General features: G+C 50.1%; 3 protein-coding genes across 12 annotated transcripts in view; 2 read left to right on the top strand and 1 right to left on the bottom strand.

Moving 5' to 3' along the window:
- The window catches only part of LOC128336812 (WD repeat-containing protein 90-like), an 11,101-nt gene extending 7,624 nt beyond the window's left edge, over nucleotides 1-3,477 (top strand). For both annotated transcript variants that reach the window (XM_053277022.1, XM_053277023.1), the window contains exons 5-6: nucleotides 1,332-1,416; nucleotides 2,013-3,477. In XM_053277022.1, the coding sequence (XP_053132997.1) occupies nucleotides 1,332-1,416; nucleotides 2,013-2,170 (243 nt within the window). In that variant the 3' untranslated portion in view covers nucleotides 2,171-3,477. The remainder of the gene's footprint in view (nucleotides 1-1,331; nucleotides 1,417-2,012) is intronic.
- Nucleotides 3,381-13,572, bottom strand: LOC128336803 (uncharacterized). Of its 6 annotated transcripts, none has more exons than XR_008312094.1 (11): nucleotides 12,500-12,756; nucleotides 12,320-12,399; nucleotides 12,043-12,159; nucleotides 11,789-11,868; nucleotides 11,309-11,414; nucleotides 10,997-11,092; nucleotides 10,435-10,542; nucleotides 10,206-10,302; nucleotides 9,761-9,844; nucleotides 6,324-6,375; nucleotides 3,381-5,727 (listed from the first exon to the last, which is right to left on the bottom strand). XR_008312094.1 is itself a non-coding variant. In XM_053276988.1 (10 exons), coding segments are annotated over exons 1-10 (939 nt in total). In that variant the 5' UTR covers nucleotides 13,464-13,572; the 3' UTR covers nucleotides 6,384-9,806. The 6 variants fall into 6 exon arrangements, 4 of the variants coding, with proteins under 4 accessions (XP_053132963.1, XP_053132962.1, XP_053132961.1 ...); XR_008312093.1 differs by having other exon boundaries at nucleotides 9,232-9,844; XM_053276988.1 differs by lacking the exons at nucleotides 3,381-5,727; nucleotides 6,324-6,375 and adding an exon at nucleotides 13,462-13,572 and having other exon boundaries at nucleotides 6,384-9,844; nucleotides 12,500-12,714.
- LOC128336815 (WD repeat-containing protein 90-like) overlaps nucleotides 10,543-15,446 on the top strand; it is an 11,162-nt gene continuing 6,258 nt past the window's right edge. The window contains exon 1 of one of the 4 annotated variants that reach the window (XM_053277026.1): nucleotides 10,543-10,747. In XM_053277026.1, the coding sequence (XP_053133001.1) occupies nucleotides 10,550-10,747 (198 nt within the window). In that variant the 5' untranslated portion in view covers nucleotides 10,543-10,549. Of the gene's footprint in view, nucleotides 10,748-11,816; nucleotides 12,229-12,370; nucleotides 12,763-13,919; nucleotides 14,215-15,446 lie in introns of those variants that run through there. The other 3 variants (XM_053277028.1, XM_053277029.1, XM_053277027.1) reach the window with 3 other exon arrangements.

Genomic DNA, 15,446 nt, shown 5'->3' on the forward strand with positions numbered 1-15,446 from the left:
ATTTCAGCTCAGCCTTCTGAAGTTTTCTATTTGCAAGAAGTTTCAAGGCATTACAAGTTGGATGAACATGAAGCTGCCAGAACAGCATTTGGTCGGAGGGTCCTGCAACAGGTCCTTCTGGGTCAATAGCTCCAGCTTGGGTATTTTCCCTCCCGTGGTTGGTGCTGTGGTATGTCCCAAGCTTGGGTGACCTCCTACACCAGCCGAGAAAGGTACATTGGTACTCACCGTGAAGGTGTCTTCTGGCTGGTGTAGAAGAGGTCACCCAAGGCCCGCCCGGGTTGTGTTAGGCTGGAGCTGATGATCTGGTTGTAGGGGGACAGTTTTTCTGTCTTTCTCTGCATTATTGTTTGTATATTGTTGTATATTCTCTGTTGTGTTCTGTGGTTTTCATTCCGTAGCTTGAGCTGTTTTAAGCACTGAGGAGATCCGCCCACATGCACTGGGTTAAGGATCTTCAAGTATGACTACTTCCTGCCTTTTGGAGCATGTGGGGGGGATGTAATCCCAAGCTTGGGTGACCTCTTCTACACCAGCCAGAAGACACCTTCACGGTGAGTACCAATGTACCTTTCTTTTTCGGTGGCCTTATAGGCAATCTAGGAAGAAGTGTGATTGCAATATCAGAAGCAAAGAATTTTGCAACAGAATGCAAGTTCTCCGTTTGGTTACAAAAGAAAAGCTCCTAGTCCTCATTTTTAAAGTCTTCATTTTTTGCAAATGGTGGGTTAATTTCCACTCAATGCTTAAAGAGGTTCTGCCGAGTGAGACTTGTAGTCCTTGGGGAGGGAAGGTGCTTCCCTCATCGGGGCCGAAATCTCAGATTTGGTAAATAGTGTGTCAGTTCACCAGACTTTGCACGATTCATTCCAGTCTCCGAACATGGAATGGATTTGCTCCAACGTACACACAGCTGGTTGTGACTTCTCCTCTTGCATTTCCTCTCCTAGGTACCCAACCCTCTGCCTCCCAGCCTGGCAGCCTTTTGCCCTTGGGATAAAAGCACAATCGTCTACATGGGCTTTGGGCTGCAGAAGGAGGTCTTGTTCTACAGCCTGCTGCAGAAACAGGTGCCTACGGTTTTCCTCGGTCACTTGTCTGAGATCGGCTCCAGAACTCTGGAGCTGGACTTGAGGCACCACATACGTACAAGGTTGCCCAACGAAAGGAGTCACCCAGCAAGTTTCATGGCCGAATGGGGATTTGAACTCGGGTCTCCCCAGTCCTAGTCCAGCACTCTAACCACTACACCACGCTGGGCTTGAACAAGTTATTTTGGGATCCAATCCTTTGGATCTAACATGTCGGAACTTCTCCTTGCTTGTGTGCAGGTTGTGGAGAAGATCCCCCTGCCTTACTTTGCCACGTCGCTGAGTTTGTCTCCTGCTGCCTGCGTCCTGGCTGTTGGCTTCAACGGTGAGTCTGGGTGTTTGTTCAGCACATAGAGAGCCGGGGCTGATCTCTGAAGACCCTGCAGGAGGGCAGCTCCTAGACACAGAGCAAGCTAAGGGGCACCAGGTATTGTGCTTCCTCCAGCAGAGGTTGCTACATCAGGACAGCTCTGCTGGATCAGGTCCAAGGCCATTCTAGTCCAGCCTCCTGTTTTCCCCCAGTGACCCACCTCTGACAAGCCCACAGTCAAGAGATGAAGGCCAGCCCTCTCTCCTGCTGTTGCTCCCCGGCAACTGGTATTGAGAGGCATCTTGGCTCTGAGGCAGGAGAGAGGGCATGCCCTCAGTTCTTGCCTGTGGGCTTCTCAGAGGCATCTAGCAAGTCACTGTGTGAAACAGGATGCTGGACTTGGGAGGCCATGGGCCCGATCTCAGTAGGCGGCTGTCATATTCTTGTAGGTGTGTCCTAGTCCTCCCCCCTCCTGTCAGAATACCCCCAAACCAGCCTTGGCTGAGGTTCTCAGGAAGTGAATGACTTACCCAGTGTGGAGGACTGCACTTTTTCCTGGGCTCTCCTGCAGAAAAGCCAGTCTTGGCCTCTAGCTTTGCTTACCCCCACAGAGCACCTGCTGAGGCTGATTGACCGCACAGCCAAGACAGAACAGGACTACGCCGGCCACGACGATGCCGTCGGCCTCTGCCGCTTCACCCCCTCCGGGAGGCGCCTCTTCACAGCTTCCTATAACGAGATCCTGGTGTGGGAGGTCCAGAGCAGATGAACCCAGCTCTCTCACTCGCCTGCTCGAAGGATACCAGCGTGGTGGCCGCTCGGAACTCCTCACTTTGCCCCGTTTGAGCTCCGAGAACTTCTGGTCGTGCCCAGGAGCTCTGGAGATGCCCCGTTAGACCCGACACGGGACTGTTCCATGGCTTTCGAGAATATGCTTCCGATGTTTGGGGTAGAAATGGCTGATGGCAACCGACGACAATGCAGGAGTTGAGGGCCAGCTTTTGCATGGGGGACAGACGTCTCCTGGCTTGCTTGGTTTCAGACACACCTCTTCTTGATTCACAGACCCTGGATTACTTGCCTGGAAATCACCATACTGGGGGTGATCCAGGATTTGGACTCTTGGCTAGATTCCCCCTCCCCAAAACTCAGGATCATCTTGGCTCAATAGGGTAACTCTCTTGATTGGAACTGAGGCAGAGAAGCTATTTTGAGTGTCCCTCAGATGTAGGTGTTACTTGACATTTATGGGGATGGTTAGAAGTATGATCTTTTCCCCTGATCCCTGATAACAATGCCAGTAGCTAATTTATTAGTCTTCCTGGTTTCCCCGGCATGGACAGGGAGCATTCTTGGCCACCTTTTCTAAATGGGATCACAGGTGGTTTATTTAGAAAGTCCCCTTCTGGACTGGGTCATGGCTCTGTCCTCGTGTGGACTTGAGGGTGAGCAATCCTCAATCTCGTTGGCTTTTCCATAGAAGTATCCCTGACCCCAGGACAGTGACAAAGCCAAGTAACAGAATCACCCTTTTGGAATCTCCCTTGAGAAACAGTGCAAGGAACAAGATTAAACTCTTGTTCTTCAAAAAAAAAACACCCAACCACTTTTCATTTTGATAGTTGCATCTTAGCTAAGTGGTGTTGAGAATTTGTAAGTCAGAAGAGATTCCCAGCTCTTTCCCCCCAGTTTGCTGAATTCTCTCAGCAGCCCAGATATGGAAACAAAATTAACTATGCTCAGCAGATACAGGATGGCCACTGGGACCAGATCTTGTGAGCACAAAGTTGCCTTTCTGATTAGAAGCTTTAATTAAGGAATATTTTATAGTTAAAAATTGTGTGTTTTTTAAACAAAGAATGCATTGGTAGTAGGGTAGAGAGCTGGCAAAATGGAAACTGGACATCAACTGACAGGGAAATAACTAATATTTCCCTCTCAGAATTAGACTGTATCAACAACACACACAACTGCATTGCTTTTGTCATTTGTAATTTATTACAAGCTGGAAGAGAAGAAAACTGGTCTGCTTGTGTTTAAGTTTTGATTCCTAATAAACGAGTGTGTTTTTATGCACCTTTTTGATCCCTGCATTTTTCAGTAAGAGGGTGGGTGAATATATGTGTGTGCATACAGCCCTTTAGTCAGGGGAATGAGTCGTCTGAGTGGGCAATTCCAAGGAATCAGGCATGGTATCACTTTTCCAGTAACGGAATCAGAAGCTATATCTAAGAATTCTGATTGGTATTGATGAATTTTTGGTAAGTATGGCACTAAACATTTAATATGGCCTCACAGCAGATGTTCTCTTGCCAGTGGGAACATGTAGGATTAATTTGTAGGTTATTTTTGTAATGGAAACAGTAGCTTGAAACTATCTAGATTGATTTTTCTAGCTTTAAAAAAGGTCAAGACAAAGACATACATAATACAGCAAGAGGAGGATGTGATCTTAAGATCTTACCTTAAAGCTTCAGAAGCAGAAAGGGAATGAAATAATTCCCCTCTATGTATCAGATACTGCAGGTTAAGCTAGGAATACTGTTTCCTCTTAGCAGAAAGGTGAAGGAGACACATTTCCCCCTATCCTGGCATGAAATTACCATGTTTTCCCTTCTTTGCCCACTAACTCACCACTGATCAAAGGATGATTCCAGTAATACAAAACTGGATATACCCAATAAAAAGCTGATTCCTTCAGACCAGGTTTGTTCAAGCCTTTCATAAAAGTTATTAGAGGTAATAAAATAGATTCCGAAATATATACATAGACACATGGTTCAAGTGTGGCACAACCCGCAGTCTTTGGCAGTCAGTACAAAAAGAGGTGTGAAGGGAACCAAGAGATTTAAATATTCTGGCTCAGACAGGCCTAAAAACTTTAAAATAAATTAACTGGAAGGCTGCTGACCTTCTTGAAGTAAATCTACATCTTTCAAAATACTTAAAAATTCTGATGTGATAAGTTAAAGGCCTAAGCCATCTTCATTAAGGCCTAAGAGTCAACTTCATTATGATTAAGAATACAGTATTGACACATTGCTTTTAAAACAAAAGCAACGTTCAAAGCAGTTCGTATAGCAAACGAAGAAGAAAATAAGTACCCACTGGGCTAGACCCATCCACAGATCTATGTAGGTTTGATATTGTTTCCACTTGGTGTGATGGCTATCCCCTGTTTGCATCTGGAATGAAGAGGCACACTGCTCCTGAATCTGGAGGCTCTATTTAGCCACCATCACTAGAGTATTTTTTAAAAGAGCCCTCTTGGCTAGTAGTCATTAAACAAACCTTGGTTAACTCATGGGGCTCAGATAGATGGCACAGATGACCATTTTTTTAAAAAAATTACAATAAGGGGAAAGAGGTTAAGAAATCCATTCTTTCTACGTGAGGTTTTGCCTTTGTCAAATATTACATGGTAATAAGCCACCTCTCACTTGTCTCCGCATCCTTAAAAAGGCACCTGAAGCTAGATCAACTTAAAAGGCTGCGTTGGTGGGCACTCTCAGACTGAAAGCCCAGCAGCCTGTCTCTCCATCATTCCTAATTTGGCAGCAGGAGGAGTCTCAGCGTCCCCTAAATCCCCATCAATCCACCTAGAAAATGTTGCTATCTGTTTAGCTGGTGCAGACAAGACATTTCAGATGTCTAAAACGTTCACGGAGAGGCCTGCCGGAATGCAGTTCTCTGTTCCAGTGTGTGTTTCACATTTTTGCACGCTTCTTTAGGACAAAAGCTGATAAGGGAATAGCCTTGGGAATAGCCTAGATGCTTAGCAGCATAACCCTGGCGTTGCCAAGGCGGCATTCCAGACCTTGCATAAGGCAGTCTTAGGTCCGTATTAGTTTTCCCCCACCAGAGGTCAGCAGCTGGATTTTCCACCTCAGGAACCAAAATATCAGATCGTCACCCTAGGATCTCCTAGGCTCCTTTCCCCTGGGTAGACCTACTTGTGAGGACAGCGGCCCGTTTCAGAGAGCACAGGCCCGTAAGAGAAGCAGCCAGGTTCTGCACTGGAAGACGACCAGAATGTTCAGCTATGGTGCCCAAACATCTGAGCCACGGAGAGCGTCTTCTGGCTTCTCTTGTAAGAACAGCGTTGCTGACACAGGCTGAGGTGGGGCGCAGGCGTCCTCCACTTGGTCTTCCTTGTCCCATGGACAATCGTGGCCGGCCTCCCCATTCATGTCCTGCAGCGGGTAGTAGGTATATCTGCCACGCTTGCGTTCCTCTCGGGAGCTGCAGAAGAGGAACCTTACGTTTCCTATCACGCTGAGCACAAGCAGCAGAGCCAAGGCTGATGTGATGCCAATCCAAGTCTTCCTGTTGGAAAAATATTACATCTGTATCATACCTTTCTTTGTTGCAGCTTAAAGGGGGAACAGGACGGGCTACCTATGATCCCAAATGGTCTTCTATCGATAGGATGCTGCCATGTACCAAGCCAGACCCTTGGTCCATCTAGCTCAGTACTGTCTACCCAGACTGGCAGCAGCCTCTCCAAGGTTTCAGGCAGGAGTCTCCCTCAGGCCAATCTTGGAGATGCTGCCAGGGAGGGGACTTGGAACCTTCTGCTCTTCCCAGAGTGGCCCCATCCCCGAAGGGGAATGCACATGTGTATTCTCCCATCCAAATCAGGGTGGACCCTGCTTAGCAAAGTGGGACAATTAATGCTTGCTACCACCGGACCAAGGATCTCTAGACCCAGACCTGCTTAGATTTAGCAGAGATGCTGCTGCATTGAGGGCTTCCAGGTCAAGCTCTGGAACCCATTTATGACGTAACAGAACATCCAGGAAGCTGAGATTTTAACTGGCTTTTAAGACTCCTCCCGCTTTTAAAACTGCTATGGTACAGGAGACTCCAGAACACTGGAAGCTGGAGCAATTAAGCACAACAAGCAAGAATGCACAGCTTACTCTCTGAAGATGAATTCCTCCTGGAGACCAGCCTTCAGGAGACACTGGCTTTCTGGAAAGAGAGTCAGAGAAGAGACTGGAAAAGATGACACTCATTTGCCAGGGTGTGTTCAAGGGACTGTAGGTTTACACAACAGTAACTGATTAAAACCAGGCTTAAGTGTCATAGGAACATAGGAAGCTGGCGTACACGGAGTCAGACCCTTGGTCCATCTCGCTCAGTATTGTCTACACTGACTGGCAGTGGCTTCTCCAAGGTTTTCAGACAGGGGTCTTTCCCAGCCCTACCAGTTACCAATCCACACATGAACCTTTCCCCTTATCCCATGACCGCTAAGCCCCAGTACATTATGTCAACCAGATCACCTTTATCCACATGCTGTTGACACTCTCAAATAGCTCCAAAACGTTAGTGAGGCAAGACTTGCCCTTACAGAAGCCAGGCTGGTTCAGCAAGGCCTGTTCTTCTAGGTGCTTAACCAGTTTTGCTCTTAAGCCTGCTTTCCATCAATTTACCCAACACAGAAGTTAAGCTAACCGGCCTGTAGTTTTCCAGGTCCCCCCGCCACCGGGTCCTTTTTTGTTAACTACTTCCCAGTCCTCTGGTACAGAGTCTGATTGTAGGGACAAATGACATATTTTTGCTAAGAGCAAATGTTGCTTGAAGAGCAGTGGAGACCAACCAGCTTCACCCACCACATCATCTTCCTCTCCCTACGCCTGGAACAGCATTCAGGGAGAGAGAGAGAGATAACACCATCTAGACTAAGCTCTTCATCCAACCATGTTTCCTGGAGCATCACAAAATCAGAATCTGAAATCGATTCCATCAAGGAGACATCCTTAATCTTAGACCTCCAACCAGCCATACTCCATGTTATCAAAGACAAAAGCCTTTCAGATCTCACAGATGTTACATGTCACTTAATTACGTCCAAATGATGAATTGCAGTTCCTTCTCTATTGGGTGCTGGTTCTTCTGAACTTGTAATTGACAGAGGGAGTCCATTCAATCCAACAGAATCACCTCCATTGCCTCAAACGAAGGTTGAGACCACAAATGCTGTCTTTCCAATGGTGTTGAACTTAAAGGGTTCAGTGAACATGTGGAAAAAAAGTGGCTTGTTCGGGAGGGTCTCAAGGAGAAAGCCAGTTCTCAAGAAAGGCCACATTAAAGCTCGTTTGAGCTTTGCCAGAAGGCACCTTGAAGATTCTGATGCCAAATGGAAAAAGGTCTTATGGTCCGATGAGACCAAGATTGAACTATTTGGCCTCAACTGACAGTACAACTGGTGTAAATCCAACGCAGCTCACCATCCACAACACACCATACCTACAGTGAAGCATGGAGGTGGCAGCATCCTGTTGTGGGGGTGTTTCTCTGCCTCAGGGACTGGGGCTCTCGTTAGGGTAGAAGGAAAAATGGATGGGGCAAAATACCGTCAGATTCTGGAAGAAAACCTGCTACCCTCTGCCAGACAGTTGAGGATGGGCAGAAGATTCACCTTTCAACATGACAACGATCCGAAGCACACAGCAAAATTGACCACACAGTGGCTGTAGGAGAAGAAAGTGAACGTCCTCATGTGGCCCAGTCAGAGCCCAGACCTAAATCCCATAGAAAATCTGTGGAGAGATTTGAAGATAGCAGTCCACCAACACCTACCATCCAATGTGACCGAACTTGAACAGTTCTGTATGGAGGAGTGGGCAAATATTGCTCCGTCTCGATGTGCAAGGTTGATAGAGAAGTATCCCAACAGACTCAAGGCTGTTATTAAAGCAAAAGGTGGTTCAGCAAAATATTGACATTGGGGGGGTGATCCTTTTTCAATCTCAGTAATTCTTGTTTTTTATTTCTGACACTGTTTCTGGACTGTAATTGTGATGTTTTTCAGTTGGATGTTATAGGTTGCATTGGATAAGTACAGCTGGTGAAGGGAATTTTCTTTGTGTTTTCATTTCAGGATGTAAGGGAACCAGAATTTAAGGTCTATCAAAGGGGGTGATTCTTTCCAATACCCACTGTAAATGAGTCAAGAAGACACACATTTTGGTCACCAATTTCAACCACAGGGTGACCTTCTGATTTAACCTGTTTCACTTCATTACTCCGTAGAGCTTCTTCACATTCAATCAGCCTAAAAGCAGGGGCCTCACAATCCTTTTCAAGCAGTAGTCATGTTGCCTGTTTCATAAACTCCGGGTCAAGGATCACTTTGTGATGTTCATGGATGGGATCCAGATGATCCCAATTTTGAAAATTCTATCCACCTATGGCCGATGAGACTTTAGATCTAAGAAATTGACTTGGGGTCTTGCTTCAGAGAATTGTGTCAATTCCTCCTTTAGCATCACTGTTGAAGAATGTTTCTATCATTTCTCTGGTTTTTCGACACCGGTGGTTTTAAGGGAGAAATCTCTTCCCCCCTGCAGCAAGTATGATGGTTTTAGAATTAAATCAGTAGGATCATTTGGTGCTTCCCTCTCTCCCTTGATCCTTTCAAATCCTTTAAATTGTTTCCGATTGATTAGAAACCTGACTGATGATTATCACTGTTTCAGCTGTCAAGAGGCAGAAGGAGGCAGATGAACCTGAAAAAGCAGATCTAACTTGGTCATAAACCTCATTTGTAGCAGTATCTAATCCAGAAGGATCTGGAGAGTCCCTCAAGATAGACGATGAATCTGCATTGTTAAACAAAGCCTCTAGAGAGCCTCCTACTTGTGCTTGAGAATTGTTTGCTGTGGGCAAGGATATCCCGATCTCAGCATTATTATTTGGTGCTTCCATTCTCTCAGTTACAGAACCTAATTTAGGGATAGAGTCAGAAATAGTTCTCCCTGGTGAGATGTCTGCCAGAGGAACAAATGTATTCGAGGTTCTAAAGGAACTGAAAAGACTTACTCATTCCTGTTTTTTAGAATATTTTTGGATTTTTGCTTGCTTAGATTTCTCTCTCCCTTCTATGGACCGTGTGGGCTGTTTCTCGGGCACTTCTTGTTTCCCGTTCTTGAATGTAGGGCTGTAACTTCCTCTAACCAACAACATGGATGGAAGTAAAAACCACATTCCTCGCCAGGAAGAAGTCCATGGGTTGGGAAAGAAGATGAGATGACGCTGTGTGGATGAATCCGTGGGGGCCAGCTGTGGGAACGAGGTCACGGTCTCAACAGCACATGCCCTTGCCTTATCAGGCAAAGAAATTCTTAGAGGGAATCCTCTATGTTGATGGCAAGGGCTCTGGGCCAGAGAGGTCAGGAGGGGAGTAAGCTCCTCCAGCTCCTCCCTCTTTCTCTTCCATACAGAGGCCCTGGAGCATCTGCAATGAGAGCAGGGCTTGGGAAAAGGGCAGAGGAACCTCCCCATCCCTGAGAAATGGCGGCAGATTCTGGGCTGGCGTTCCCAAAGGGAGCAAGAGAAATGGCATCCCCACCTGATTTTGGCCACAAGCTTGTCCAGTGTCCATGAGCTGATTGCCCTCAGTCATCCCAGAACTCAACATCTTGGAGCAGGTCCTCTGTTTGGGAGAGAAGACAAGAGAATTCATGAGAGCACGGCTTGGTTTGGGAAAGGGGCAGAGGACCCTCCCCATCCCCGAGAAATGGAGGCAGGTTCTGGGATGGAATTCCCAAAGGAAACAAGAGAAACGGCTTCCCCAGCTGCAGTTTGGCCACAAGGCCTTCCTCAGGGAGCGCCATGTTCCCCCTAGGGCTGGATTGGGAAGCGAAGGCACTTTCTCTGGGGAGGGCACTTGGAGGCAAGGGTGGAGGAGCATGTGGGGTCCTCGGAGACCCACAGAGGGCCCAGAGGGAGCTCTGCCTAGGCCCAGAGCAGGGAGGGAGCTCTGTCTGCCCCGTTTCCATGGGGATGGATGCTACCTTCACTAGATGAAGTGCTGTCTTGGTCTTTGGCCTGGGCTGCCATCCTCCACACCTGAAGAACCGCAAAGGGCAGCAGGGGCTTGATCTTCTCTGCCTGGAGAGAGAGAGAGAGAGAGAGAGAGAGAGAGAGAGAGAGAGAGAGACGAAGGCCTGTCAGAGCTCTTCTGGGGACCCTGAAGCTGGAGGAGGGGGGACTGGAGGATGCCGGACCCAAGGGGATACCTACCTCAAAGTAGAAGGGCGGCCCAGTCGCCAGATCAAGCAGCAAACAGCCAGCCCTTTCTGCCACCGCCTCCTCCTGCTCGTCTTTGGTCTCCACTTCACTATTAATGGCCTGCAGGATGAAAAGGTCCCTCAGAATGCCACAGCCGTGGTCGAAATCCTCACACCAGCAGCCCCCTTGCCTGGCTGCTGAGAACGGGGACCCAAGACAGAGAAAGATCTCCAAGGTGGTTCTCGCCAACATTTCTACGTCGTCCTCACGAATGAGCTACCCAAATTGCCAGGGAGCCTCTTATGCCCCCTCCCTCCCAGCTCAGGTGAGCCGAGTGGGGGGGAGGGTCTCTTCGGGGTGGGGGCCCGCCTATGGAATACCCTTCCCTGGCTGCTCAGGGTGCCAGGACGGGGCTGCACATCTGAACGCTGCCCACCGGGAGGGAGTCGAGGCCTTATCCGCCGACATGCTTGACCCTACCCCTACCCACAACCAGGAAGGGCAGAGGAGCCTGCTGACCCCAACTGGACCAGGGGATGGTCCCTCCGTGGCTGGGAGACGCCACCTTACCTACCTCAGTGATATGGATGAGGTGCTCCAGGCTGGGCCTTTGAGAAAGGAGGGCTCTGAGCAGGCCCTGCAGGGCCTCCTCAGGTGGCAGAAACAGGTCCTGAGAGGGAGAAAGGGAGCCAGAGTGTGGCTTCTGGAGGCTGGAGGGGGTCGCAGCCCCCCTCAGGGAGGGGAAAGGCACCACTGGGCCTCCAAAGAGCCCCGCTTGCCCTCTGCCCATCTTGGGGGATCCAGACCCCCCCCCAGCCAGGGTCCTTGCCTAGGAGGGCAGCAGTGGGGCAGGGTGGGGTGGGGTGGGGTCTCCCTCCATACTCACCTCCTGGTCTTGCTGTGGCCCTTGCTCTGGCATCACGCTCATCCAGAACAGGCAGCCGGAGATGATTTTATGTTCCCTGCTCTGGCAGAAGCAGGGCTTCATCCGACTGTCAAGGAAAGGGGAACGATGAGAAATCCCGCTGGGGCGGGGGGAGAAGGCGGTCCAGGAAAGGGCTGAGGGGGGGAGATTCCGCCCCCTCCCTCAGTGCCCCGATCCAAGGCTTCCCCAGGACTCAGGGCAGGAGAAGGGGGCCGGATCCTGTGGCACTCAAGCCGTCTGCCCAGAAGAGGGAGTCCTCAATGACACCTTCTGGGGCCAAGGGGGTGGAGGACCAAGGGGCTGGTCCCTTTCCATGTCCCCCCCCCCGGGTCCCCCACTGCCTCTTCCCTACATCGGACTTCCCTCCCAAACATCCTCCGGGACTCCCACCACTGGCCACCCCACATCTCCCTCTCCAGACCCCTCCTGTCCCCCACGTACCTCAGCAAGGTGAGAGCCTCCGCGCAGAGGGAGAAGAGGTAGGGAGGCAGGGGGTCCTCCCAGGTATACTCCATCTCCTCCTGGGAGGGAACAGAGAGAGGGAGGCGAAAGTCACCCCCGATCCATGGGGGGGCTCCCCTAGACCTGCCCCAGCTCCACCCCCCTGCCCCGCTGGGCTTGGCTCTGTTCCAAGGGCTGCCTCCACCCCACTCCCCCCCATCCAGGCCTCCGCCCCCCAGCTGCCAACCACTCACCAGCACGGCCTGGGCTGCCAAACCCTTTGAGAAGGCAAGGCGGCGTTCCCCTCTCTGGAGGCTGTTCCTGCAGGCCTCGATCAGGGTCTTCAGGAACGTGACCCGGTCCCTCCGGTCCTGGAAGGGGAAAACAATGGGGCCGTGAAGTGGGGCAGGATGCCCCTTGGATGGCAGGCCCCCTTTCATGTGAGCCGCCCTGCCGTCCCTTGGTACCCCACCCCCCTGGACACGGCTCTGGGCTTCCCTGGGGGGGTTCTGGGAGGGGGTCTCTCCATACCTTCCCTTCTTCTTCACTTTCCGGTCTGGCCTTATCCACAAGGCGGAGCCTGGCCTTGATGATGCTGCTGGGTGTTGGAGCTGCAGGAAGAGGTGGAGAAGGCAGGAGAGTGAGTGGGGCCCCTTACCAGCCCGGCGCCCCCTTGACTCCCCCCCCCGGCCAACTGGGGCCCCTCCTCACCTCCAGCATCCTCAACAGGGGGCTCGGCTGGCTCTGGCCGGCTGCAGCCCCCAACCAGTGGCAGCGAAGGAGCAGGGCCCACCCGGTTGGTGCGGCCGCACAGGACCCACCACCTCCGGGGGGCAGCTGGCCTGGAGGCTGCAGACTCCCCTGGGGCGGCCAGGGGGGCCACTCGGCTGGACCGCCTAGCCAGGAGGGCTCGGAGCCTGCGCAGCCTAGAAGAGAGCAGGCAGAGCATGAGAACGAGACCTTTGGGCAGAAAGGTGGGCGTGGGATAGGGGGGACCCAGGGGGCGGGGAAACCCTGCATGGCCGCCAGGAGGGGGATGCCAGGAGCCCAAGACGGCTAGCCCTCTTCAGTCAGCGAGGTGGCACAGCTCTGGGCTGGGGAGGTGCAGAAGGGAGATCTCCCAACCCTTGGCAGGCTGGAGAGCTTGCCCATTAAAGAATGGCGAATCCCTCCTGGGCTCCTGAGTTGAGGAGAGACGCAGGCAGGGAGTGGGTGCTGGAGAAGGGGCCGTGTGGGGCCAGGCCTTCTCTGGGGCTGCCCCGGACCGGCTTGGGAATGGGCTCCCGGTCCATAGAGGAGCTCCTGCATCTCTGGCTGCCTCCCCCAAATCCCTTTAGACACACCTGTCATCTCAGGCCTTGGGCTAAAACTTTTTAAAAAGTGCTTTGATAAATTTGTATTTATCTGTATTTATTTATTTACGGTCTTTGACCAAATAGTACAATACATTTACATGAAAAACTAAAACACACTTTCAGAAAATATAAAACATTAAAATATAAAACCAATCAATCATTTATAGTGGAGTACATACATACATATATACATACATATATATATATATATATATATATATATATATATATATATATATATATATATAGCTTCTCCAAAGCCTTGAGAAATTCAGTTTTAAGATGGTTTAGAAATGAAATGAATCAGTCAATACTCACATGATCCACAGGCTCGTGGCTGTACTCCAGTTACGGACTTGAACCCTAACCTAAACCTAACCTAAGACTAACAACAAACAGCAACAACTAGAAACAACGACGAACCCTGCCCAACCGCCTCCCCCTCCCTATCCCAAACAACCCCGAACCCCAACAATTAACCCCAACAACAACCCCCCCTCCCTACCCCAAATAAATCCCCGCTTCTCTCTGAAGAGCTCTCTGATCTTTAATCTCAGTCTCACACTCAATCTCTCCCTCTTTCACTCTCTCAATCGCGCCCAATCACTCTCTAAATAACATTCGCGGCCACAGACACTCTCTCAAACACCCTCTCTCTTTCACTCGCACATGCATTCAAGGGAGTCAGCGATGATTCCTGCCCCAGTATCCCGTAGCGACGGGTGATGTCACAAAGGGGGCCGCATCACCAGTTAACTGCCAACTCAACGGCCGTTGGTCCTCTGAGGTCGAGGACCCTCCTTGGAACTCTGGGGCCCCTGCGGTTCTTCTGGGGGTCTCTCCCTTTCCGGCCACATCCCTGTCCCCCATGAGAGGCCTCCATCTTCCCCACCATGGCTAGAGGGGCACCCTCCCAAATCCCTCCTGGGAGACCCTTCCCTCCTGCAAGACTCCCTTCTTTGCTGCTGTGAACCCCACAGGACCCAAGGAGGAGCCCTCCTTTTCTGGGTCCCAAATACAATGGCCTCCTTCTTGGAGTGGTGTCTCTTCCAAAGAGGACTCCATGGACAAGTGGGTCTGCCTTCACCATCCAGAGGGACATCTCACTTGCCCTGATGCTTCCTGAAAAACACGCCTTCCGACATTTCAGGGATGAAAAGGGGGCCTTCCAAATGTGTTTCTGGTCCCCCATTCCCCTCTGAAGGGGCACTGCTTGGCCAGAATCTACCCCCAAGGCTGCAATTACTACTACTACAAACATGTGCCAATTTTCACCATTAGGGTCATTAGGAAGGGGATTGAGAATAAAAGTGCTATTCTTGTTATTCCTTTATACAAGCCTCTGACCGTGGTGGCTGGTGGCCAATAGGGTGGTGTGGTGGTGGTGCAGCGAGAAAAGAACTCTGTGCATGCTCAAAGGACCCTTTGTCCGTGTGTCCAAGATGGAGCCCTGGCTTTAAAAGGATGAATGACACATTCTCTAACCCTTCATCAGGCTGAAACATTCTGCCTAACTCTCAAGACTGCACTCTCTCCTACGACCAGAAGTCAATGCAAAAATATGTTGGAGAGAATCCACAGAAAGCTCGATGGATGGAGAGGGACTCTCTCTTGCATTCACCGTTAAATAGGAATAGGAGTAATAATGTGCCTAGCTAACAGCTGGCATCCAAAACATTGTTCTCAGTGTGTGAATTGCACATAGATGGAAATGGCATTTGAGAAGCCAGTGGACACAGGATCCACAGGGTTCCCAGACTATGGGAAATACCTATATCGGGCAGCAGCGACATAGGAAGGTGCTGAAAGGCATCATCTCATACTGCACAGGAGATGGCAATGGTCAACCCCACCTGTGTTCTACCAAAGACAACCACAGGGCTCTGTGGGCGCCAGGAGTCGACACCGACTCGATGGCACAGCTTTACCTTTCTCTTCTGGGGGAGAAAGTTTAGCTGGAGGAGAGTGAATAGCCCCATTCAATTCCAGCACAGCATTCTTCCAGTGGTTGTTGCTGGTATCTACTTTATATTTGGGGTGGTCTGTGTTGGTTTGTGATAGATATAGTGAGCCTTGTTGGAACACGGAACCATTTTATTTGTTTTTTCTGTGTAAGCTGCGGTGAGAAGTGGTATATAAATGTTGATAGTTGCCATTTAGGCCTATCAAAATGTATGCAGATTCATGTTGGCTTCCTAAAAACAATTTTGTTCAGTTCTCGCCTACAACCGTGGATAACGCAACCACATATAATGAGATCTTGAGTGAATGGGAATTGGGGGGGGGGGGTTAGGTTCCTGGAG

This window comes from Hemicordylus capensis, chromosome 13, assembly GCF_027244095.1.
Source record: "Hemicordylus capensis ecotype Gifberg chromosome 13, rHemCap1.1.pri, whole genome shotgun sequence".
Classification (NCBI taxonomy): domain Eukaryota; kingdom Metazoa; phylum Chordata; class Lepidosauria; order Squamata; family Cordylidae; genus Hemicordylus; species Hemicordylus capensis.